Here is a 24,553-nt window from a genome sequence, read left to right as displayed (position 1 = left end):
TTTATAACTGTTAATTTTTAGTAGCCTAAATACGAACCTATCCATAACCCTTTTGCTATGTGACTCATTTTACATACAAAAATATAAATAATGTCAGACAGCGAATTAGTAATTATTTAATCCAGCTCCTGCTAGCAGGGGATGCTGCAGCACCCTCAACACCCCCCTTCCCACGCCCTTGATTTTAAATTTAATTTTGCTTTGATAACGACCCTGATGGCTTTGACAAAAAAAAACAACAAAAAAAACAAGTCTTTACCATTAATGTTCACTGTGGTGGATGTTGTGAAAAGTGAGCCTCATTTTCACGCAGAAAATATTGAAAATGGCAACCGTGTGACATAATGACATTGATATTCATTCACACACTCCTCAAACTATACATAAGGGTAAATATAATTGAAAAATATAATTGACCACCCTTTCTCTTGGTTCCCAGGACCTTGCTCTTGAATCTGAACCTGTCAAAGTTCTGGCTACTCTGTTTAAAAATGAAAAAGAGTGCTCAAGGAAAATTTACACTTCACAGTGCTGAACATCTCATAAATAAAACCATGTCGGAGCAACCAGGTTTTGCATTTGACAGAGTTCAAAAACATAATAGTGATTTCCAAGAATTTGTTGATGTTGACAGAAATGTAGAAATAAAGAACTTTGACAGATTTCAAATCTTCATATCAAGGGCAAAGGCACTACCCCAAACAAATGCTGGAGAGGCCTGTCAAATACAGGTATTTTATTTTTGAACTGTAAATGCATTGCTCATGTGTGTATAGAGCTCTGGGCAGTATGACCTGAAATGCATGTCACTGTGTATTGTTCCATGTACCAAGTAACCATAAATGAAATTACAGTTAGTTTTGAAACTTCAATACATAAGTAAAATACCATTTTCTAACCATGTTATCAACACATGTTTGTCTTTCAAGGTGTTATTAGTTGTCTTACATTCAGTTGAATTAAATGGGCACAAAACATAAATATAGGAATCTGGGCTCTATACTGAACATAATATTATTTTTATGTTAAAAGTCATCTTTCCCTCTACTTTCATAAATATAGCATGTTCCAGTGCCAGATGAACAGGGAGGCCTGCAATCTTTACTTAACAGCAAAACTCCAGAAATACTTGAGGAACACAAGAGAACAGGAACACTTAAAACTGAGTCAAGGAGACATCTGGTCAAAGTCTTGATAAGTCACTTGGTGGAGAAGCATGGATTGTAAGTATTTATTCCACTGCCTGGTTGAATTTCCCATTGTCCTACGTAATTTAGAACGACCATTAACATATAGCGGGGGGGTGAGTGTTGAGTCAATAAAATGGCCGTACCACACTTGTATATTAATTAACTCGTTGTGAAGTTTACATGAACTGTCACGATGCAAAATAAGCTATAAAATACAGACGTTCAGAACATAACAACATTTAGCATATTGCAGAGCTTAAGTTCATCAGAATCCTGGGATATGCCCGCTTGACAACAGGAGAGATAGAACTAATGACTGGCTATCCATTTAGAACTAACGACAGGCCTTTGGCTATAGCAACCAACCATTTAGAACTAGTAACAGCAGTTTGTCCTGCAAGTTGAGAAATTAATTGAAATGTGTCTGGGGAAAAGTAGTTCTACAAACAAGACAGTTCTAGCGATTAAAATGTTTAAATTATAACCGGAAATGAACACAGCGCAAGTGGCAACAGTGGAATAAGCAGGATAATGGACTCCACGGTGGTCTGTTAACAGCTCCTTATTACAACCTCGACCGTGCATTAATTTCTGTTAACAGACCACTGTGTTGTCCATTATCCCTTACATAAACTCTGTAACTTGACGCTGAAGCTAAAATGGCAACTTTTCAGGCCTGATTGTAATCAAGAATCTGTGGATTTTTCTCTTCTCTGTCCTACCCACACAGTTACCCACCAAGTGCTGAAAAGCTCGCCCTTGCAAAGGGTATTATCACCACTTTCCCTTCCTCGAGGGTTCAGATTGACGGCAATGGAGATGGATATGTAAGTTAAAGGCCAAAACAACAGAAAAATATGTGTTTTAAACTCTGGAATTAAATATTTTTTCATCCCTTGGCAGTTGTCAAGTAGCATGTAATGTGTCTTAATACATTTACTTTTTTACTGTCTGTTATATTTACAGTTATGTCATTAGACTGTTTGTGTTTGTGCAAAAAAAAAAAAATGTATTCAGGAGCATTTTTATGATCCATCGTCTCATTCTGGCTTCTTGGAGATGAGGCTGCGTAACATTCGGCGAAAGCTTGAAGCTGGTCAGCCGCGTTACACAAAATGCAAGAAAGGGTGTGACACAGGTAGGGATACAAAAGTAACACTTAATTTTAAGGTTCAAATGAGTAATGTTGCCTAACACATGCCTTACAAGTCACTAATACAGGCATTAATTAGGTATATGTTAGTGGCTAACATGTTAACCTTAAAATAAAGTGTTACCGATGCAACTAATGATTATTTTCATAGTCAATTAATATCCTGATTATTTTCTTGATTAATTGATTAGTTGTTTGATCGATAAAATGGTGAAAAAATGTTGCACATTGTTTCCCAAAGCCCAAGATTATGCCTTGTTTTGTCCACAAACCAAAGATATTTAGTCCACTGTCCTAGAGGAGTAAGTAAAGCTGAAAATATTCAAGTTTAAGAAGCTACAATCAGAGAATTTAGATGTATTTTCCTTAAAAAATGGTTGGCGATTTAATTTACTGTAATGGTCAACAACTAATTGATTAATCGTTGCAGCCCTAGACACAGGAGCAAGATCAGATCAGGACCAGGGGGAGAGCAGTGAGACCGGTGAGTGGATCACCCTGATGAAACGACTCAGGCCTTCTTCAGAGAACATTCCTTCAATCAAATCAGCAATGGAGAATACATACACCAGGCGCAGAGCATGGATATCAAAGGCAACTCCTACATTGACTGAAATCTTCAATGAATACCCACGCTTTTTGGATATGCCAAATTTGGTAGGTTTCCCATTGTAAAATATCTGACACTGGGTTGCAAAGGGTTGCAAAATTCCGGGAATTTTCTCAAAGTTGGAAACTTTCCATGGGAATTAACGGGAATATACAGAAATTAATGGGAATAAACTGGGATTTTTTAATATGGCAAGTTAGTCTATAACAGGGAACTTAAATGTAGTGGATAAAACTCCATCTTGCAGCATAATATTAGTTAAAACAACCTGATTTAATGCAGTTTCAGTCAAATTTCTACCCTGCACATACTGTATGTCAATCCCATGTACACAGCAATCAGCATAGGTTACTTGACATAAAGGAAACCTATGGTGCGTTCATGTGCATGAGGAAAATCAATTCCCAATAACTTACATAATCTATAAGGTTTGGTTGGGGTGGTATGTTGTGTCATTGTATTTTTATTTCTTTTACCATTTTCTGTGATTCTAACTGAACAAACTGATAGTCAGTCAATGTTCCAACCAATTGGATTTTGTTGTTGAGTGGCATGGTGTTTCTTGGGCAGTTCAGTGGTTTCTGTGTTGCTATCTTAGCACGCTAGTAAACCACAGGCAGAGAATGGGATTCCCGCTAGCATGGTAGCTAGCTTTGAAACAAAATGTTAATGTCTGTATATGAAACAGTAGGAATTACCAAAAAGTCCCAGTTAATTCCCGCAAATTCCCATTAATTCCCATAATTTCCTTTAATTCCATGAACGTTTCCAATTTGGAATATTTCCAAAATTCCCCATCTTAACTTCCCATGGAAAGTTTCCGCTAAGTTTCTGGAAATTTACCGGAAATTTTCCGCCCCTTTGCAACCCTAGATACTGTTAGTAACACTGTTGACTTAGAATATATTCTGAAGATGTGTCTTCTTTATGTAAGATGGATATCGAGTTTGGCAAAATAACAGCTGGAAAGACAGACCAATTCATCAGGAAATGGGAAGCGAGCATCATTCCAAAGCTGAGAGCAGTTGCTGCCTTGGAAAAAGGTGGTATTGCGTCACTTACAGAGGGGATGGAAGACCAGACAGATGGTATGTGGTGGTGTGTGTGAATGTGTGTAATGATATGGCATGCAATATCTCAAAGGTTAAGTTCAGAATATAGGAACCCTTGTCTTATTTCCTACTTACCAATAATATTAATTAGTCCTTTCTCAGTGTAATCCATGTTGGTTGATTATGGATAAGCACCTCATACATGCCTGGTTAAAACCGACTCATTTACTTTGTGAATATAGTCTGGGGACTCATGATTGGGAAACATGTCCAATGCTAACATCATGACGGGGGTAGACTTTGGGTTAACTTTAAAATTATTGGTCCAATTACATTGATCAGGGATTCCTAATGTTACTTCCTACTTTACCTACATTTTACAAACTGACAATATACAGCATCAATGATCAGGAAACCTTTGCTGTACATAAATACATTATACATAAACACATTCTTCCGACTGCAATTTCTGATGTTTTCAGGCATTGCTACTACTGTACTACTACTACTACTGCTACTAACCCTCTCTGGGGTTTGAGGGAAACAATTTAATCCTACTTGGAAACATTTGTTGTACCTTAAATCTGTTTTCGTTTAATTTTCAGATGAAAAGTGCTATACCATGCTGGTTGTTCTGACACATCTTCTGCCACCAATGCCCGGGAGTCGCTGCAGTGTGAAATCAGCAATAACATTCCTTATTGATTTTGTACCGGTATGTTTTGAAATTATGTCTGTAAGAGCCAATGAGGGGCCAGGTACGGTGGCCGACGGGTGCAAACGCCCTGCAATTTATGACAACTCATGCAGATAAAACACACGCAACTTAAGAAAACATCTTCATCAATTTGACAACATATGCACAGCATTTAGAAATTGCGCTGCAAATTCACCTGTTGTCATTAAAGGGTTCAGGATTTTGGACATAGGACCTCATTTCCAATTTAGCAAGTGTGATATTTATCAGTGGAGACCATTTTCAACACGTTTCATCCAGTCCTTCTAGTTGCAGAGTTCGCAGGTGCTAGGCTAGCGCAAGTCATTAGTATGTGTTAGCTTGCCACTAAAAACAGTCTTACCCACTCCACAGTACACCCGAGGCAAATAAATTATAACACCAGACTGTCGATGTAAATGTCTGTGTTTATAGTTTTATTTTTAACATTATTTTATCCTTGCATTTCAATGATTGCATTATTGCATTACATTTTGAGGGACTAGTTTCTTAGCAGCGGTGGAATTATACTTGCTCCGGTTATTAGTACTGCGCCGAAAAGTAAACCGAGAAGCGCACTCCAATCGGGATACCTAGTAGTAGCCTAGGTAATATCAGTCTACCACTGCCGTTGCTTAATTGCCTACTACCAACTTTTATTTCTAACACTATTCTACTAACACAGACATTTACATTGATTGTCTGGCGTTATAATTTATTTGCCTTGGGTGTACTTTGGAGAGGGTAAGATTATTTTTAGTGGCAGGCCAACACATACTGATGACTTGCGCTAGCCTAGCACCTGCGAACTCTGCAACTAGAAAGACTGGATGAAACGTGTTGAAAACGGTCTCCACTGATAAATATCACACTTGCTAACTTGGAAATAGATAGATAGACAGATACTTTATTGATACCCAAGGGAAAATTCAAGGTCAAGGAAATGAGGTCCTATGTCCAAAATCCTGAACCAGGCCTTTAATTGAAGGTCGTTTGCACCGGTCAGCCACCGTAACTAGGTAATTATTAAATATTTTTGTTAAAATTAAAAAAAAAAAAACAGTTTAAATATTTGTAATGATTTCATTATAATTCATAGTCTAGACTAACACTGTTTTTTGACCATGCCTATGACTATTGAATTTGATATTTTTTAAGGAAACAAGAGAAAGTTATTTTGTCTTGTCGCCCGTGTTACAATTATTGTTTATGTAGCTGCAAGTGGTGACTTACAGAAGAATAATTACACCAAAATGTTACCTATGCAGTATAGTATGCACATTTAGGCTTATTTTTAATGGTGCATTTTCAACTCTTGCATCTTTTTCATCTTCTCTAAGCCTGGAACCAGTATTGCATCCCTCTGCGACAACTCTGAGATGGCATCAAGGACCCAGCCACAGCTGATCTGTATGTTGGTTGATTATGGATAAGCACCTCATACATGCCTGGTTAAAACCGACTCATTTACTTTGTGAATATAGTCTGGGGACATATGTAAAAATGTATTAATGCATCTGTGTTTTCTGATATGACTGTTATATGTTGTTACATGTCATCCATTAGTCATAACTGTAATTGTATATTTTAATATGTATTCATGCTTCTGATAATATCTCTTATCACTGCATATCCTGCTACACTTAGTGTAGTTTTATTGTACTTTGCACTCATTAAATGGCAAATATATTTTGACATTTGTCTCCCATTATTTTTTAATGATTACATATGCTTGGTAATGTTAACACATTCAGTCAATTCTTTTAATTGTCAACTACACATAATCAGCACTTAATATTATTAAATGACATATTTCAGTGTAAAAATGTCTCACACACACTTAATGTGTAAAAAGTATTGATATCACACATTTGTGTGTAAAATTACCTGACACAATTTCTGTGTTAAAATGGCTCACACATCTATTGTGTAAAATTTGACACAACATGTGTAGTCCCTGAACACACTCACCACATGTGTTAAAATTCTACACATGATGTGTCATTTTTAACACATCTCTTTTTGCAGTGTACCCAATTATAATTCTACTGAAATTACTTGGAAAACAAAAATATAAAAAAAAAAGATTTATGAAAATTCATTAAAATGCAATTTGGAAACTCTTTATATATTAGGCCCTTTTCTAATTTAGTTTTACTGAATTGCACAAGCCAGCTTTGTTCCTCTTTAAATGTGTTAAGTTACCACATGAGGGGTGCAATAAGAGAGAGGAACCAAAGGACATCCTCAGTCGATAGGCAGCAGTAAAGCAACATGGAGGCGGCTGTGGACATGAACATCTATCAAAACTCCCCTGATGGGCAACATACTCAGGCCCCTGCATGCAGACATCACAAAGGTAAAACTGAAGAGACTCTAAAGGAGTTATCAGTGTTGTTCCAGGGCAAATTTGTACAGAAGGCTAACTGTTTGGCTCTTAAAAGCATACATTTTTCTCATCTATCAGTTCTGACAACAGAAAATGGGTGTGCCATGTGGCTTACATGCCTGTAGCCTGCTGAGGTCAAAGAGGTCTGGACCTTGGTAATGTTTTAAGAGCTAAAAGTTAGATTTGAAGCTAAATATTCACCTGAATTTAAAAAAAAACAATCGGCAGTTGAAAGCGTCTCTGTGCCAAGTGCATTCTTAATTCAGTTCAAATGTGTTAGCGGTATTAGTGTTTGCTGTGTGTCAGTGTGGGCAAGACTGATCCCATCTTAATGACAGAGGGTGGCTGACTTATGAGCACACATCAGTGAAAGCTGTTTGAATTGACGCAGGTTGTATGTGTGTGATCATTCAGCATTGTTGGGGAGCCGAATGGCAGCTTGATAGTTAAATGAAATGGAAGGTTAAGGTCCTTTGTGGCCTAGACCTGGGAGAGCATCAAAAATAATATTTATTATGTTTTAATACAAAAATTAAACTGCTGAAAACGTCTCCTGGGCAAGTGCACTCTTAATTCAGTTCAAATGTGTTAACAGTATTCACTTTTGGGAAGTAACTGAATACATGTATTCTGGATTACGTATTTGAAATACAAAATATGAGTAGCTGTATTTAAATACAGTTACTACTTAAGTGGGTGATATTCAGAATACAGTTACACTGATAAATGTAAGGGATGTACGCCATGCCTTTTCAAACTTAAATTCAAATATTTTTTAACCACACCGTGTAGCCTTTGCATCTCTCAGGTGGTTCCTTTCTCTTTCCCTCTCTGTTTATATTGATAGCCTATGAAAGACCTCTCAGGGAATGTAGAATGTGAAATATGTTTTGTTGTAGGCCAATATGCCTATATCCAGCCAGCATGTTTTAGGGAAGTACAGGTTCTCGTTTCTTGACGGTATTCTGCAAAAATGCAACTCCCCTTGTGCTGTTGAAATTCATTAACAAAAATATGTATACTTTCTTTGGCATGTGGTAGCCTGTGCAGACAAAACATCTCTGTTCTTCTTTGACACACTGTTTCATAGCACACAGCTTATACTATATATCAATCCATCTTTATTGTAAAGCAGATTGTGGGTTGTTGTTGACACTACGAGTCTTTCAGCTTCAAATAACCTGTGTGTGTGTGTGTGTGTGTGTCAATGTGAGCAAGAACATGCATTAGATACATTTCTTGATACAACACACACACACACATAGCCTGGCGGGCCATCCTATATCATTGAAATGTATAGTCTGGCATCAAACAATTCACCTCGCTTAATCCAAGGGGCGGGCAGAGAATTGTCTTTCAAACTGCCTAAGCATGCAATAGGCCAGCGCTACGACCATATCCGTATCTGGTCGGCAAAACGGCAAATACATCCTTCTTCGAAAGGAATGACTTAAGTGCATTGTGTTGCTCAACTTTCAAAGAAAAGCACAAGTCCAACTTCTCCAAAGTTGACGCCAACGCCGATTCAAACAACCGCTTCTTCGTTAGCCATAGCCACCTTCCTTGTTGTTCACCGTCGCAGGACTGTCGTTATCCTGTTAAGCCCGCCTTAAGACTCTCTAATAAAATAGAGCGCTGTGATTGAATAACATCCACAGTGTTAGCCAATAGAAATCCCTATGGTTTGATACTAGACGTACAGGCTGAGCAAATTAATTTGCCGCCGCTAGGGTGCGTCTAGATTTCTAGGCTCACACACACACACACACACACACACACACACACACACATTAAAAAAGTTTCTAAATTATTTTCTTGCAAGTAGATATAGGCCTCCTGTAATGTGCAATTGACGACCAACCAACAACTGGACCTCAGTAGGCTCTCCTCAGCCAACTCAGCGTGATTTAATCTTCACCTTTGCTGTCATAGCGGTATCTTAGTCACTGTGACGAGAAAACATGGTAATCATCATACAAAGATCAACGCATAAGGAATCCATAAGAACATAGGAAATGGAAAGATAGAATAGAGTCACATCTCCTACTTGCTGGTAAGTTTTGAAAATTCTGTATCAAAACGCTTTTAAGTGAATTACTTTCTGATGCAAATGATTACATCTAAATCTAAATATATGTATAATTATATGTATATAGATATATTTACACTTAGTTATCTATTCATTTATAGATACTTTGTTTTATTGTAGGAAGACCTCGTCCAGAGGGTTGGCTTTCTTATGGTAGCTGCTACTATCTTTCAGCCTCACACAAAAACTGGACTGGACCAGTGCCTAAAGAGGGGTGCAGATCTGATTATTATAAGCAGTCAAGAGGAGCAGGTGGCTGGCATCATAAACGCAATGATATTGATTATGAATTAGTTTTAGTCTCATTTTTTTTCCCACAACGGACTACGGGCAGAAATTAGCAATATTTGCTACAACCTGGCATAATGTATCTCCTAGTTTTTATACAAGGTTAAAGTTTTTTTTGCACTGCCCCTGCTGAATTAAATAAATGGCAATTACAGTGATCTTCTTTCAAAGGAATTTGTGAGAGCACTCAACATGAGAGCTTGGATCGGGCTCAGCTACAGCAAAAAAAGGCAGGGTCTGGAAATGGGTAGATGATGCTCCCCTGACAAATGGCACTGGGTGAGAATGGAGAGATTACAACGACGTAGGAATATTTACAAATAAACATGCTATAAGTGGATAAGATGACCAGGGTTGGGTCAGATTACTTTGAAATGTAATCCATTACTGACTACAAATTGCATGGCAATTTTTGTAATCAGTAACGTAATCAGTTGGATTACCAAAAACATGTAACGTAATCTGATTACTTTTAGATTACTTCAATAAACATGTCCCTTAAGTAAAAGACACCACCACTGAATTGATGAAAGAATTCTCATTCTATTTTTCTCTTTATTATTCTCTTTATTATTTCATTACATCTAAGAAATCTCTTTGCTCTGAGTAAGGCATTCCTGTGTGAATTAACTGATCTTTTCCTCCAAAAAACTTAATGTAGCCCCCTGTTTTAGTGTTACCATTTACTTTGAGGTCACCATGTCACATTTTCTGAAAAACACCCAAAACTAATACATTTCTATAGCTATTCTCCACTTTGGGGGTGGTGTTTTGGTGGTTGAAATTTTCACCCCATCCAAAAATTGATCACTTAGTCATCATGGATGTGATCATGGATCACTATTCTCCAAACATGCACAACTCAGCTTAACCTTTATAAGGGCACACCTGGACAATGAATTTAGCTTTCGCTGGATTTTTTTGACCCAGGGACATGGCCTGAGATTGAAGGACACCATATCCATTTAAATTGTGGGGGTGAGAAAATTATTCCTTTGGGATGTTTTTCAATCAGGGGGACCTGGTGACTTTCTCAAAGTAAACGGTAACACTAAAACAAGAGGCTACATTAAGATTAGGAGGAAAAGAGCAGGCAGTGTGCTGGGAGACCTGCCCCAATAGTAAATAAGTTAGTAAGTAAGTTTGATCCTGTGAGGGAAATTTGGTCTCCCAATCCGTGAATTAGTGAAGCACACAGAACACACAGTAAGATGAAGCACACATTGAGGTGAAGCAGCACACCAACCCGGAGCAGTGAGCTGTCTGCTACAGCGGTGCTCGGGGATCAGTGAGGGGTTAGGTGCCTTACTCAAGGGCACTTCATCCGTGGATGTGGGCATGGGAGAGCAGTGCTCAACCACTTCCACATTTTTTCTACTGGTAGGGGATCGAACCGGCAAGCCTTTAGCTTGTCAAATTAAAAGAGAGCTAGGCTATCATAAAAAGGTTGCATTGTTTGCATGATAAAATGTAATCAGGTAATCCTCAACAATGTAACTGTAATCTGATTACACAATTTTTTATTGTAATCTGGGCTGATTTATAATTACTTGATTTTTGTAATCTGATTACGAAATCCAGATTACATGTAATCCGTTACTACCCAACCCATCTCTTCATACCTGGAATGATGAGAGCTAGTACTAGAATACACCTTATGGTGCAACCTGGACACATCGTCAGTGATGCTCCCGGGGTCATAGGGTGTTTCTGGGTCTTACATCAGACACCCTCACCCGGGCAACCCAGCCGGGGGTGATCAGGTCCCGTTACATCAGCCGGGGGTGATCAGGTCCCGTTACATCAGACACCCTCACCCGGGCGACCCAGCCGGGGGTGATGTGTCCAGGTAGCGCACTACGCCACGTGTCCCCCCTCTTTATCCAGAGCCACCGTGAAGCTTTTTCAGCAGCTTCCAGGATGTTCTTGATGGCTCTTTGCCTGTGCAGTCCGCAAATCCCTAAGAGTCCCAGGACACGGTGTAAAGACTGGCCTGCGAAGCCCCTGCAGCCCACTTCAACAGGCTCACAGCGGGCCTTCCACCCATTCCTCCGACACTCAGCTACCAGGTCCGCGTACCTGGCCCTCTTCCTTTCCTGGGCTTCCTCCATCCGATCTTCCCAGGGGACAGTTAGTTCCAGTAACACCACCTGCTTGCTTGCCGCGGACATCAAGACCATGTCCGGTCGGAGTGATGTGACTGCAATGGTGTCCGGGAATCTCAACTGTCTCCCTTGATCAACCAGGAGGTGCCAGTCTCTTGCTGTTGTGAGCAGGCCCCCTTGGGCCTTTCTGGGGGGCTGAGGCTTCTCACCTGCTCGGACAAAGGCAATTTCAGACTTGGTTGGGTGATGCTGCTTGCTGATGTTCATGCCAGTGCAGATGGTGTCTGCTACTGCCTTCAGGACCTGGTCATGGCGCCAACGATAACGCCCATCTCCCAAGGCCTTAGAGCAGCAGCTGAGGATGTGCTCTAGTGATCCCCTTTTCTGGCAGAGTTGGCAAGCAGGTGAGTCCACCAGGCTCCAAGTGAACAGGTTGGCAGGGCTGGGGAGGACGTCATACACTGACTGTGACTTTCAATTTCAGTGGATATGCGAGAGGGCACCGTACTCCAGTCACTGATGCAAGATGGAGGCATTTTGATCTATATTCGTCTATTGGGCTATTACTTTATTTGAAGATCATTATTCACATTTTGACATTTAACACAATAACCATAATATAGATAGTTTGATTATATGTAGCCTAGCTGCTGTAATCTTCTGCCTAAAAATCCAACATATAGTATTGATTGTGACTAAGATTGATATGCAGTGAGTAAATAGTCTATGAAGGAAAGTACAATTCAGTTTATGCTGAACGTCAGGGGGCTACACCGGGAAAATAGGTCTAATCACATCCGCTTATTAAGTGATAACATTGATTCTGACAGCAATTCTGCGATCATGAACTTTGGTAATACTGTTAACCTGCTTTTTAAATTTGTTTTATCGTCTGTTTGTTATATTGTTTTGTCCAAATATATATATATATATATATATAATATATATATATATATATATATATATATATATATAAATATATATTTGTTTTGTCCAAATAAATATACCGGTATATATAAATATAATAAATCCTGATTTGGGTATCTTAATCAGTGGTCCAAACATATACTAATACCATATACCATATAGGGCTGGGTGGTAACTGATTACAAGTAATCTGGATAGTGTAATCAGATTACAAAAAACAGGTAACTAATAATCAGACCATATTACATTAGTTAAAATATTAACCTTTTTAGCCAATAGATGAGTGCCTTGGTTTTTGAAGAACATTATAAAATATTCAATTTATTCTTTCAGTAAATATAAGCAAAAACAATATTTGAGTATCAGTATATTTATACGCAAGGTGACTGAAGCAATTAAGTGAATAATATCAAAGTGTTAATGTACATATGGAGCATTTTGCAAATATATCCTACATTTCTCGAAATGGGCACGTTACCTCACATCAACATGCATGCATTATACCACATTTCACTGCTTGACTAAAAAACATATACTTAATTCGTGTTAACCATGAGGAAAATATTTAACATAAGTAGTTTCTGACAAAAGTTATGTTTTGTGCAAACATGTTTGTAGCTAGAAGGTAGAAGTCTTTTTTTGTGAATTGTGTGCATTTCCCTTCCTTTGTTTATAGCCCATGTTCCATATTAATCGTAGACTATCACAGCGAGTGCATGCAAAACATGGTTTTCTTTTTAACTGTGAGCCACACACACACACACAGTATAATTGTTTCAACTTTACAGGGAGTGACCAAGGTAAACAGATTTGTGACTGCCTGTACAAACACTGGATTTATGGAGTTAGTTTAATGCCATTAATATTTTGATCATGTGAAAAGGTGTTCACATGTGTAATATATTTGGGAGTAGGAAGGGAGGACAATTGTGTGCATTTGCAAGTGATATTATCATGTACAAAACATTTTCAAACATGCAGAAAATATTTCTACAGATACTACATTTCTTTGCACATGCACAAGTTATTTTACACAAACTTTATTAGGCATGTGAACATCTTTTCACAAGCTCAAAATATGAATGGCCTTAGAATTAACCCTATAGGTAAGGATCCTGTTCATGTTTCACAGAGACGCAAACACAGTCTAAAATCTGGCCCCATAGCTATGGATTAGCTACTAGCAGCAATGCACCAATGTTTTTCCCCTATCGACAGTATTCGGTGACCTCGAACAACCGGGTCCTATGTTGAAAACGGCCAGAGTACTCCTTTAAGAATGCACTTGCTATAGAGAAGTTTTCAACTACTGATTTTTCATTTTTATTCAGATGAATATTTAGCTTCAAATCTTATATTTAGCTCTTAAAAATGATCAACCTCAGTGACCTCATAGCAGGTTATGGGCCTGTGTATGGCCTAATTGTTCTAATATTGTATAATGACAAAGGCAACATAGAAGGTTAGCTGGTAATCAATCATGACATCCAGGTTTCTTGCAACCTTGGTAGGAACCACCTATAGATAGGTTTGATGATTTCAATGTTGTTGCAAAGGATTATGGAAATCTGGGTAACACTCAAAACAGCTGAATTGCTGTTATGGAAGAAATGTACCTACACCTATGAATAACGGGAGACTGAGATAAGGCTTGTCTTTATACAGTAGTTAGTTAGAGGTCAAGTATGCATCAGAAAAGTATGCACCATGAGACAACCTTTCATTCAGTCATATTTATATCAAAGGAAAGCAGAACTAACTGTTTTCAGTGAGGATCTGATTGTCTTAGTTTCAATTCTACATGTCTGGAACATATGCTGATTCAGTCATATAAAAAGGTAAATAGTTGCACTAAAAATTGAGAAATGAATCATTGAAAAATACTTTAAAGGTTTAGTGTAAAGGACCCCTGTATACTCATGACATCAATTTCATATACAGTATTTTATGTATTTTCATTGGAATTCCTTAAAATACGGACACTGTACCCTGAAAAACATGCAATTTAACCTGTCCTCGGTGTGTTTAAGTGTTTAAAAGTTAACAAAAGTGTAAATATACTTATCAATTGAATTGAGTGGTTAGATAAAATGTCACATAATACATGAAATTAACTTTACATCATTATTATACATAAAAACTGCTAATCATAGTTGTTGGTGCATGCAACTAAGGACACAGGTCCAGGTTTTCAATTATTTGATATTTCAAAGAAACAGCTGCCGTTACAGCTTATGTGTCAACACCGTCAAATATGACACCATTAGTTTAGAATTTTGGAATAAATGTTGACGTTTTTGCTTAGGTTATAGAGACAGCTTGCTACTGAGGAAAAACTAAATGGCTCTAGGTGTACAAGCCATGGTTAAGATGGAAAAAAAACATAGAATTTTGTCAACTCCATCAGGTTTTTACATCTGACAGTGTTGACGTTTAAGCTGATGGAGTTGAAAAGTGCTCCCAAAAACTCTAGTCAAGTCAAGTCAAGTTTATTTATATAGCACATTTCATACACAGAGGTCATTCAATGTGCTTTACATAAACAAAACCAAACAATAAAAACAAATAAAAGCATAGAAGGGCAATATAGTCAAAGAATAGTTAAAAGGTAAAGATCATAATAAAAAGAAAACATAAAACAAAGGCAAAAGTAGTAAAAAAAGTAATAAAAGACAAAGTAGAATAATTATCAAGGCAGATTCAGAATTTGTAACTCGGCACAGTTAGCAGAAAGCATCTGAGAACAGTTTGGTCTTAAGTCTAGATTTAAAACTGGCTACAGTTGGGGCCTTTTTAATGTCATCCGAAAGTTGGTTCCACAGCTGAGCAGCATAGCAGCTAAAAGCTGCTTCACCATGTTTAGTTCTAACTGTAGGTTTTACTAGCAGGTTTTTCACCTGGGACCTGAGAGGACGAGAAGGTGTGTACTGCTGAAGTATGTCTGACAAGTATTTAGGTCCTGCTCCATTTACTGATTTATAAACAAGCAATAGTGCTTTAAAGTCAATTCTGTGACTTACTGGAAGCCAGTGCAAGGACTTGGAGTAAGAATTGAAGTAATGTGGTCAGTTCTTTTAGTTTTTGTTAGCTGCTGCATTTTGTATCACCTGAAGCTGTTTAATAGTCTTTTTAGGAAGGCCTGTGAACAGCCCATTGCAGTAATCAACCCTGCTGGAGATAAATGCATGAATGAGTTTTTCTAAGTCATGTTTTGACATCAGCCCTCTGAGTTTGGCAATATTTTTGAGGTGGTAAAAAGCTGATTTAGTTATCGCTTTCATGTGGCTGTTGAAATTTAGATCACTGTCAATTAATACACCAAGATTTTTAACAGTATCCTTTGCCTTCAACCCTTTTGTGTCAAGGAGAGTGGCAACCCTAAGTCTTTCCTCATTTTTACCAAATATAATTACTTCAGTTTTTTCTTTGTTCAGCTGAAGAAAATTTTGAGACATCCAGGTGTTGATTTGTTCTATACACTGACACATAGATTCAAGAGGACCATAGTCGATTTTGGTGATAGAGCTAAGTAAAAATTTGTGTCATCTGCATAGCTATGATATGAAATCAAATTATTTTGAATGATTTGTCCAAGTGGGAGCATATAGAGGTTGAATAATAGTCGACCCCTGGGGAACACCACAGGTCAAGGACGTTGGTGTTGAGGTACAGTTTCCGATGGCAACAAAGAAGCTCCTTTCTTGTAGACATGATTTTAGCCAGCTGATAACTATGCTTGTAAATCCAACCCAGTGGTCTAGTCTGTGTAGTAAAATATTGTGATCAACAGTGTCAAATGCTGCACTAAGGTCCAGTAGCACTAGGACTGATGTTTTACCTGAATCTGTGTTGAGGCGTATGTCATTGGAAACTTTAATGAGAGCTGTTTCAGTGCTGTGATTTGCCCGAAAACCAGACTGAAAGTAATCAAAATACCCATTTGATGTTAGGAAGGTGGTTAATTGATTAAAGACTACTTTTTCAATAATTTTGCCAATAAAAGGTAGATTGGATATGGGCCTGTAATTGTTTAGCATGGAGGCATCCAGGTTATTCTTCTTGAGAAGTGGCTTTACAACAGCTGTTTTCAGTGACTTAGGAAAAGTGCCAGACAGCAGTGAGACATTTACAATTTGAAGGACATCCGCCGCTATGAGGTGAAAAACAGTTTTGAAGAAATTGGTAGGCAGAGTGTCTAAGACACATGTGGAAGAGCTGAGATTCGTAGTCTATCAAGCTGAACTCTGACATCAAGTTTAGTTTCCCTCTGTTTGTTGCTGGAAGTTCAGGTTGTTGAATTTGTAATTGAGCAGATATGTTGAGTCTGATTTTGTCAATTTTACCTTTAAAAAAAGATGAAAACTCATTGCATTTATTAGTTGAGAGAAGTTCAGGCACTAATTGTGAGGGGGGATTTGTTAACTTATCAACAGTTGAAAATAGAATACGAGTGTTATTTGAACTTCTATTGATAATGTTAGAAAAGAAAGACTGTCTTGCTTTGCATATTTCAGAGTTATATGTGCGGAGCATCTCTTTATGGATTTCATAGTGGATCTGAAGTTTGTATTTACGCCATTTTCTTTCAGTCTTCCTACACTCTCTTTTTAGAAGTTTAACTGCTGGATTTTGCCTCCATGGTGCTTTCTGTCTGTCTTTAACTTTCTTGAATTGTAATGGAGCAATGTCACCCATAATGTTTGCCATTTTTGCATTAAAGTGATCAAATAAGTCTTCAGAGTCTGACAGTTGACTTGACTTTAGTGAAAGTGCTTGCTCAAAAAGAGCACTTGTCTGATCATTTATGATTCTCCTTTTACCATCATAGCTGTGTTTTGAGTGTGTGGGGACATAGACACATCAAAGAACACGCAGAAATGATCAGATAAGGCCAGGTCTTTAACAGCTGTAGAGACATCGAGACCCTTTGTGATAACAAGGTCGAGGGTATGGCCGAGAGAGTGTGTTGGCCCCTGTACATGCTGTGTTAGGGAGAAAGTATCGATTAGTGCAATGAATTCCTTGGCATAATTGTTTTCAGGATTATCCACATGCAAGTTTAGATCCCCTGATATAATAAGACAGTCAAACTCTATGCAAACAACTGATAGCAGTTCACCTAGCTCTTCAAGAAAAACTTTAGCTGAATGTTTTGGAGGCCTGTAAATTGTCAGTAATAAAATCTGAGGAGAAGACTTAATGCATGCACACAGATATTCAAATGAAGTAAAGTCACCGAATGACGACTGATTGCACTGAAAAGACGTCTTGAAAATTGTGGCTATCCCCCCACCTCTTTTATTCGCTCTGGTAGCACTCAAGAAACTGAAGTTTGGGGGAGCTGATTCGGTGAGAGTAGCAGCACTGTTTGCTTGATCTAACCTGGTCTCAGTTAAAAGTAAAAAAATCAAGGTTGTGTGTGCAAATTAGATCATAAATTAAGAATGATTTGTTTGAAAGAGATCTGATATTTAGGAGTGCTAGTTTTGCTGTAAGTGTTGGGGAAATATGATCCATGGGGGAAATCTGAGGTTGATGTGGTACGGGTAGGAGATTGGACTGGTTTACCCTATAAGCTCGATGCATTTGTGTTCTATTTCTTGTCAATACAGGAATAGAGAATGTCATGGGCTTACTGGGTCCCGGCATGTTCTCAAAACTACTGTCAGTACCATTTATATTGCAGGGACCCTGAGAATATCATGCAATACAGTCATCATATAATTGTCCCCTGCTGCTGCCATCTGTATTTTCCACTGCACATTCCATGCTATATGCCGGCTGAGAAAATGAACTAAGAGGTTGCTGCTGCTTAAGAGATCCTTCTAAATGGGGAGGGGGAGGGGGAGGGGGTGGAGGTGCCCTTGGGGCTTCTTTGGTGCTAATGATCTTGGGCTAGTAAAACTCTGCATGGCTACTGGTAGCAGTCTCTCCATTCTTGCAGGGAACATCATGTGCTTGGGTGGGGATGGTGATGGGTATTCAGGGGATCCTGTGGAGTTTGAGTGGGTGGTGGGATGACGGGGTGGGGATGATGATGGGAGATTAGGGGGGTTTGTGTGGCCTGGGGAGTTTGATTGGGTGTGGGTGGTGATGGGAAATCAAGGAGGTTGGGGTTGAAAATTGATCCAGAGTCTCCATCTGCCTGCTGAGGTTCTGGAAAGTTTGTTGCAGATGCTCCACTTTCAGCATGTATTCCAGTAGTGTATTCCATGTTGTTGTGTCTTTGTGGTGACAAGGAGACGACGGAGGTGGGGAGGGGTATCGGTACTGGTGTTACAACATGACCCTTCCTTTCTGATATCCTCTCAGCAGCTTTGATAGGTGCTATCTCCTCATGCTCATCACATCCATTTGTTTGCTGAGATTCCAGGGAGTTTGACGCCAGTGATTGACTTTGAGTCATTTTAGCAGCACCCATCTTATCTTGTCCAGTGGACATGGCTTGGCATTGTTGAGCTGGTTGTTTATGTTTCTCCAAGGTCTGCATTTCAGTGGAGGGCCCCACAGCAGGGGAGGTTGGGCATATCTCTGTTTCAGCCTGTGCAGAGTGTTTTGGTTTAGCTGAGTGGTTGAGGTCATCCGCTTGTTCCGTCTGTATGGCCACTAAGCGCTTATCAGAGGCTCGGCTCAAGGTTGGCAGAAAAAATGATGGGTGCAGGAGAGAGAGGTGATAGTATTCGGTTAAGATCTTGGCCCCAGTCCAACTTAGCTCTGTGCTATTTGGTCTGAAGTATTCCCTGCGATTCCAAAAAAGGTTAAAATTGTCAATAAAATTCATCCCAACTGAAAAGCATGTTTTTGCGAGCCAGGTGTGAAAATACAAAGCTTCCCTCTGCTGGGAGTGGGCCACTGATGAAAATTTGTATTCCAAGCTCATATAGGGCCGAGAAAAGTTCCTTGAAATCTTCTTTGACATACAGCTGTTCTCTGTAGATGTCATTTGCTCCAACATGCACAATGATGCGCTTGATAGTTGCATATTTTGACACCAGTTCTGCAAGCTTGTTTTTTGTGTCAGACACTGAAGCATTTGGGAAACAACATACAATCATCCTTTCCCCATTTATATGTCTCACAGCAGAGTCGCCAAGAACGAGGGTTGTGGGATGAATAGGTGCTGCTTCTTGTCTGTGCCCATCTTTCTATTGTTGTGGTTTGATCGCTGCCTGCTTTGGGTCTGTTCCCTGGGAAATTCCCCTCTCACGTCCCGGAGGCATTCAAATCTGTTCCATAGTGTTAGGGGCTGTGGGCTTCCCTAGGACCACAAGCCCTGTAGTAGTTTGCTGATCTGTCTGTATTTCTGATACGAGGCCTGAAGTTAACATCTGAATTTACTGGTGTTGAGGTAATTACAGTTCTTGTATTACGTTTTTGTTTTGGTCTGGCACCTTGCCTGTGCCAAGGCTCTGTACTCACATTTCCCTTTGTGAGGTCGATGCATTCATCTGCTCTATTAGCAGTGATATTAGACTGCTGGGTTACATTCTCTGCATTTCCAGTAGTTGCTGTACTCACTTCATGAGATACCTCTCGTAGTTCATCTGTCGTTGATGGAAAGGCATGCATCTTTGATTCCAAAGTAGAAATCCTCTGTTCTAGCTCAGTCCATTTTCAGCATGATCTCCTGGGTCTCTGGCGGAGGGCGCATTTTGTTTTAATCCAACTTCAAGGTGAATTGCCGTTCAGTTTTTGCTCGTTGACTTGGCTGGCTCATTTAAAAAAAAAAAACTAACCACTAAAGTTTCAGATTTAAATGTACTGGTTTCACTGTTTTTGCTAAACTAGCTTGTAAATGAAATAAAAGAATGAAAAAGAGTGGAAATTGCTAAAAGGATAGGTGAAGCAGGAGCAGTGTGAAATGCGTCCTACTCGCTTGAGTAGGAGAGAGAGAAGCCTATATGTACACATGTACAATGTATAACAACCACATCAAATAATTATAAGCTAAGTTAGAAGAGGCCACGGGACAAGTGTCAGTGAATATCAAATATCCATCAGGTGTACAATAAGCTCAAAGGTTACAGTGACTTTAGAACAACTAAGGGGTGTTTTCAAGCTTGACAAAAAGTGATGTCCCAAAAATCTCACTTAGCTGTTGTGGAGCATTTGTAACCTATGCTCTTGCTTGCATAGGCTGTGACAAGGCTGCAAATTCTCCTGTACTCCTTTTATAAGTATAAGTATATATACTCTTTTGATCCCGTGAGGGAAATTTGGTCTCTGCATTTATCCCAATCCGTGAATTAGTGAAACACACTCAGCACACAGTGAACTGAACACACAGTGAGGTGAAGCACACACTAATCCCGGCGCAGTGAGCTGCCTGCAACAACAGCGGCGCTCGGGGAGCAGTGAGGGGTAGGGCGCCTTGCTCAAGGGGACTTCAGCCGTGGCTACTGGTCGGGGTTCGAACCGGCAACCCTCCGGTTACAAGTCCGAAGCACTAACCAGTAGGCCACGGCTGCCAGTAGGCCACCAACTAATTCACTAATTCACCGATTGGGTTAAATGCAGACACCAAATTTCGCTCACGGGATCAAAAAAGTATATATACTTATATATATTTTTTTTATTTCTGCCGGATAACAGGCACCTCTGAACTGACCACATGTCAGCCCTCTAGAGTAAACGTTTCTCAGCTAGATAATTTTGAATTAAGCATAAGAAATAGTAGTTGTGTGTGGTTGTGGCAGGGAGTAGTACGGATCAATCTCAGTAGGCTGTCTTACCCTCAGCCAACTCAGCATGATTGAATCTTCACCTTTGGGGTCATAGGGGTACCTTAATTGGCTTAGTCACTGCACAACGAAAAAACATGGTAATCACTGATCATACAAAGGTCAGCACGTAGGAAATCCATAAGAACATAGGAAATGTAAAGATAGAATAGGGTCACATCTCCTACTATATGACTTACATGCACATTTGATACACTTTTCAGAGTACAGATTGTACAGACTGATTGCAGTGAGTTTTGGGATTCTCTGTGTTCTGCAAGTGGCTCTTAATATCTACCTGCGTCTCGCTGGTAAGTTTTGAAAAGTCTGTAGGCCTATATTAAATTACTTTGTGATGCAAATGATTACATCTAAATCTAAATATATGTACAATTATATATTATGTTTATTAATATACATTTAGTTATCTATACATTTATAAATACTTTGTTTTATTGTAGGAAGACCTTGTCCAGAGGGGTGGCTTTCTTATGGTAGCTGCTACTATATTTCAGTCTCACGCAGAAACTGGACTGATAGCCGGGACCAGTGCCTAAAGAGGGGTGCAGATCTGATTATTATAAGCAATCAAGAGGAGCAGGTGGCTGGCATCATAAACGCGAAAACACTTGATATTGATTATGAATTATTTTTATACTCATTATGATCTTCTTTCAAAGAAATTTGTGAGAGCGCTCTCCGTGCAAGCGTGGATTGGTCTCAGCTACAGCAAAAAAGACTGGGTCTGGAAATGGGTAGATGGTGCAACACTGACCAATGGCACTGGGTGAGAATGGAAAGATTACAACGACATATTTCAATATTTACAAATAAACATGCAATAAATGGATAAGATGACCTGAGTGTAATCCTGCTGCTGTCCACAGATACTGGTTGAAAGGAGAGCCCAACAATCTGAAGATGAAGGAGAACTGTGGTGAGACGTGGGTTCGTGAACCATCTCTTCAGACCTGGAATGATAACAACTGTGACTTTGAATTACAGTGGATATGCGAGAGGGCACCTTAGTCCAACTGATGCAAGATGGAGGTGTTATGAGTGATTTTGAGCTACAGCACATTTGTCTATTGTTTCTTTTTTGAAGATCATTATTCACATTTTCACATTCTGTATAATACTGTATGCACTGTGTGTTAAACAGTGCATACAGTATTACTATATTATTCTAAGCTCTCTTTTGCTGTTGTTTATTTCAGGTGTCTTTTAGTCATATTTTCTCTCATTCTCAAGGGCATAATAAAAAAAAAAAACCTCACCCTCACCAAATGGACTGCTGATATCATTCTCCTCCTGTAGTGGCGTTGTTCTTACATTTTTATTAAAACAAAACCAAAAACTGACAGCTCAAATCACTGTCTAAAAAGAAAATCACTATTGTTGGAGAAGAGAACTCTGATAATACAGCTTGTTAAGGAGACATCCGGTGAGTTTTCACATAAATCTCCGTTTCTCGAGGTCACTAAGTACTGTCGGTACGGAAAAAAACAAAACAATCAGTTTTACCTAGCTCGACTTGCTGCAGCCAGCATTTAACTCCCAGGCAGCTATGGTGCTACACTCTGGGGGCATGTTCATGAGCCCCCATGTTCATGCCCCCAGAGTGTAGCGCTGTAGTTGCCTGGCTGCTTTAGCTGTAGGCTGCAGCAACTCGAGCTAGGGTAAAACCGATTGTTTTCATTTTTTGTACCGACAATACTTGGTTGACCTTGAGAAACGGAGATCTATGTGAAAAATTGCTGGATTTCTCCTTTAAGAGCCTCTTAAGAGCATGACTCATACATACAACAGTATTGACTATGTGTGTGCATATGATAGTGTGTGCTGGGTATGTTAAAGAAAGGGGTCAACTTATCACAATGAATGAACAAGTGAAATTTCAGACGTGAAGCAGCACTAAGTTGTCCATGGCTTCCCCAGAGCTCACTTTGAAATCAACATTTTCAATTTCCCATGACCGTCTCCTTCCATCTGTCCCAGACATCTACTCTTTGATGAAGTGGAGGTTTACTTACATTGTATGAGTGCCAACTCTATTGCTGTACTGTTAAATTAGACTACTTGAATTTCCCCTTGGGGATCAATAAAGTATCTATCTATCTATCTGTCTACTCTGTCTACACATAGACCAAGTGAGCCAGATAGGAAAATCCCTGGGTCTGTGGGCGACACAAAATACGATGTGGCTAAAATAACGCGTGGCAAGTCAAAACATGTCAGGGCTGCCAACTATTCAGATCAGCTTGGAGTGAGATTTATTAATGGAGATTGAGTGCACACTAAAAACTTTCAACACCCAGTCAGTTTGTCACTGATATTTATCTAAAAGATTGAAGATCATTACGATCAATACATTGTATCGTGATGGGCCATTATCTCTTAGCAGCTCCTTTCTAAGTGACGGGTTTTGGAACGAGTGGGTCTTGTGGAAAGAGGACATGCTGTGTTTATGACAGGACTGTGTGATGTTTTCTTCTTTAACAAACATCACTATCACTCTGTCATTTGCAAACTTCCGTATGTGACAGTTATCAATCTCAGTACAACAGGCCTCAGTGTACAGGATGGAAAGGAAAGGAGAGAAAACACAGCCTTGAGTCAGTAAAAGATCCAGTGTCCAGTGAAATGTCCATGTATTCTCACTCAAGATCTGTTTGTGAGGAAGTCTAAGATCCAGATATTAGTAGGCTTATCCACCTTCTCTGTGTTATTAAAGCCTATGGGTGTTAATACTTACAACCACTAGAGTAGCAATTTCTACAGTAGCCTACTTTACTTCATATCTCACAGTACAATACTTTAAATGCTTATTTCAGTAAGTATGGGGATTTCTTTTTTTAAAAAAAGGTGGTGGCCGTACAACCTTACGACAAACATGGCTGCGCCCATAGTTGAGAAGAGGTTACATGTAATTTCTTTGCATTTGTACTGTGTTGGTCATTTTAATGTCGATGCAATGCTACACTAGATTACATTGCTGCTTTAATCCGGTCACCAATTCATGCATTGCATGGATTTGTTTTCCAGCCATTTAGCTAAAGAGGCTACATGTAGCACAAAACAATAACAATGACTAGCCTGCTAATGCCCCTTGTGGCTCGAATTTAAATTGAAATAGGCGAAATTGAGTCACAAATTTTTTTTTTATTATTAATTCACATTGACCATACCCAACAAGGGAGAATAAGGGACGTGTTCTCGTGTTCTAGACCAATGTCCAGCACTAATGAGACAGCTGCTGCCCTGCTGGCATCCATGTTCTTCCCAAAAAGACTACAAACCCCAGCGTTCGCGCTA

The 24,553-nt window shown here is 39.2% G+C and overlaps 2 protein-coding genes across 3 annotated transcripts in view; both read left to right on the top strand.

Annotated features, from left to right (window-relative positions):
• Positions 1 to 6,398, top strand: part of LOC125299593 — a 355,198-nt gene extending 348,800 nt beyond the window's left edge. Inside the window, exons 3-10 of one of the 2 annotated variants that reach the window (XM_048250926.1) lie at positions 440 to 731; positions 1,063 to 1,223; positions 1,921 to 2,017; positions 2,208 to 2,328; positions 2,774 to 3,000; positions 3,888 to 4,041; positions 4,611 to 4,720; positions 6,061 to 6,398. In XM_048250926.1, the coding sequence (XP_048106883.1) occupies positions 440 to 731; positions 1,063 to 1,223; positions 1,921 to 2,017; positions 2,208 to 2,328; positions 2,774 to 3,000; positions 3,888 to 4,041; positions 4,611 to 4,720; positions 6,061 to 6,153 (1,255 nt within the window). In that variant the 3' untranslated portion in view covers positions 6,154 to 6,398. The remainder of the gene's footprint in view (positions 1 to 439; positions 732 to 1,062; positions 1,224 to 1,920; positions 2,018 to 2,207; positions 2,329 to 2,773; positions 3,001 to 3,887; positions 4,042 to 4,610; positions 4,721 to 6,060) is intronic. The other variant, XM_048250932.1, reaches the window with a different exon arrangement.
• A 537-nt stretch (positions 6,399 to 6,935) lies between these two features.
• LOC125299828 (CD209 antigen-like protein C) lies at positions 6,936 to 22,811 on the top strand. Its single transcript, XM_048251295.1, has 5 exons — positions 6,936 to 7,079; positions 21,463 to 21,549; positions 21,700 to 21,839; positions 21,919 to 22,025; positions 22,126 to 22,811. Exons 1-5 carry the CDS (start codon positions 6,995 to 6,997, stop codon positions 22,265 to 22,267), a joined length of 561 nt encoding a protein of 186 aa, XP_048107252.1. The 5' UTR covers positions 6,936 to 6,994; the 3' UTR covers positions 22,268 to 22,811.
• The last annotated feature ends 1,742 nt before the right edge of the window (positions 22,812 to 24,553 follow it).

Source organism: Alosa alosa, chromosome 1 (assembly GCF_017589495.1).
Source record: "Alosa alosa isolate M-15738 ecotype Scorff River chromosome 1, AALO_Geno_1.1, whole genome shotgun sequence".
Classification (NCBI taxonomy): domain Eukaryota; kingdom Metazoa; phylum Chordata; class Actinopteri; order Clupeiformes; family Clupeidae; genus Alosa; species Alosa alosa.
This window is presented reverse-complemented; position numbering and strand designations above follow the sequence as displayed.

Excerpts from the sequence above, each read along its gene's own strand:
- LOC125299828 (XM_048251295.1), top strand. The coding sequence starts at position 6,995 with ATGGAGGCGGCTGTGGACATGAACATCTATCAAAACTCCCCTGATGGG. Across the intron at positions 21,840-21,918 it reads TAAGCAATCAAGAGGAGCAG|AAATTTGTGAGAGCGCTCTC; the intron begins GTGGCTGGCATC and ends CTTCTTTCAAAG. Across the intron at positions 22,026-22,125 it reads ACACTGACCAATGGCACTGG|ATACTGGTTGAAAGGAGAGC; the intron begins GTGAGAATGGAA and ends TGCTGTCCACAG.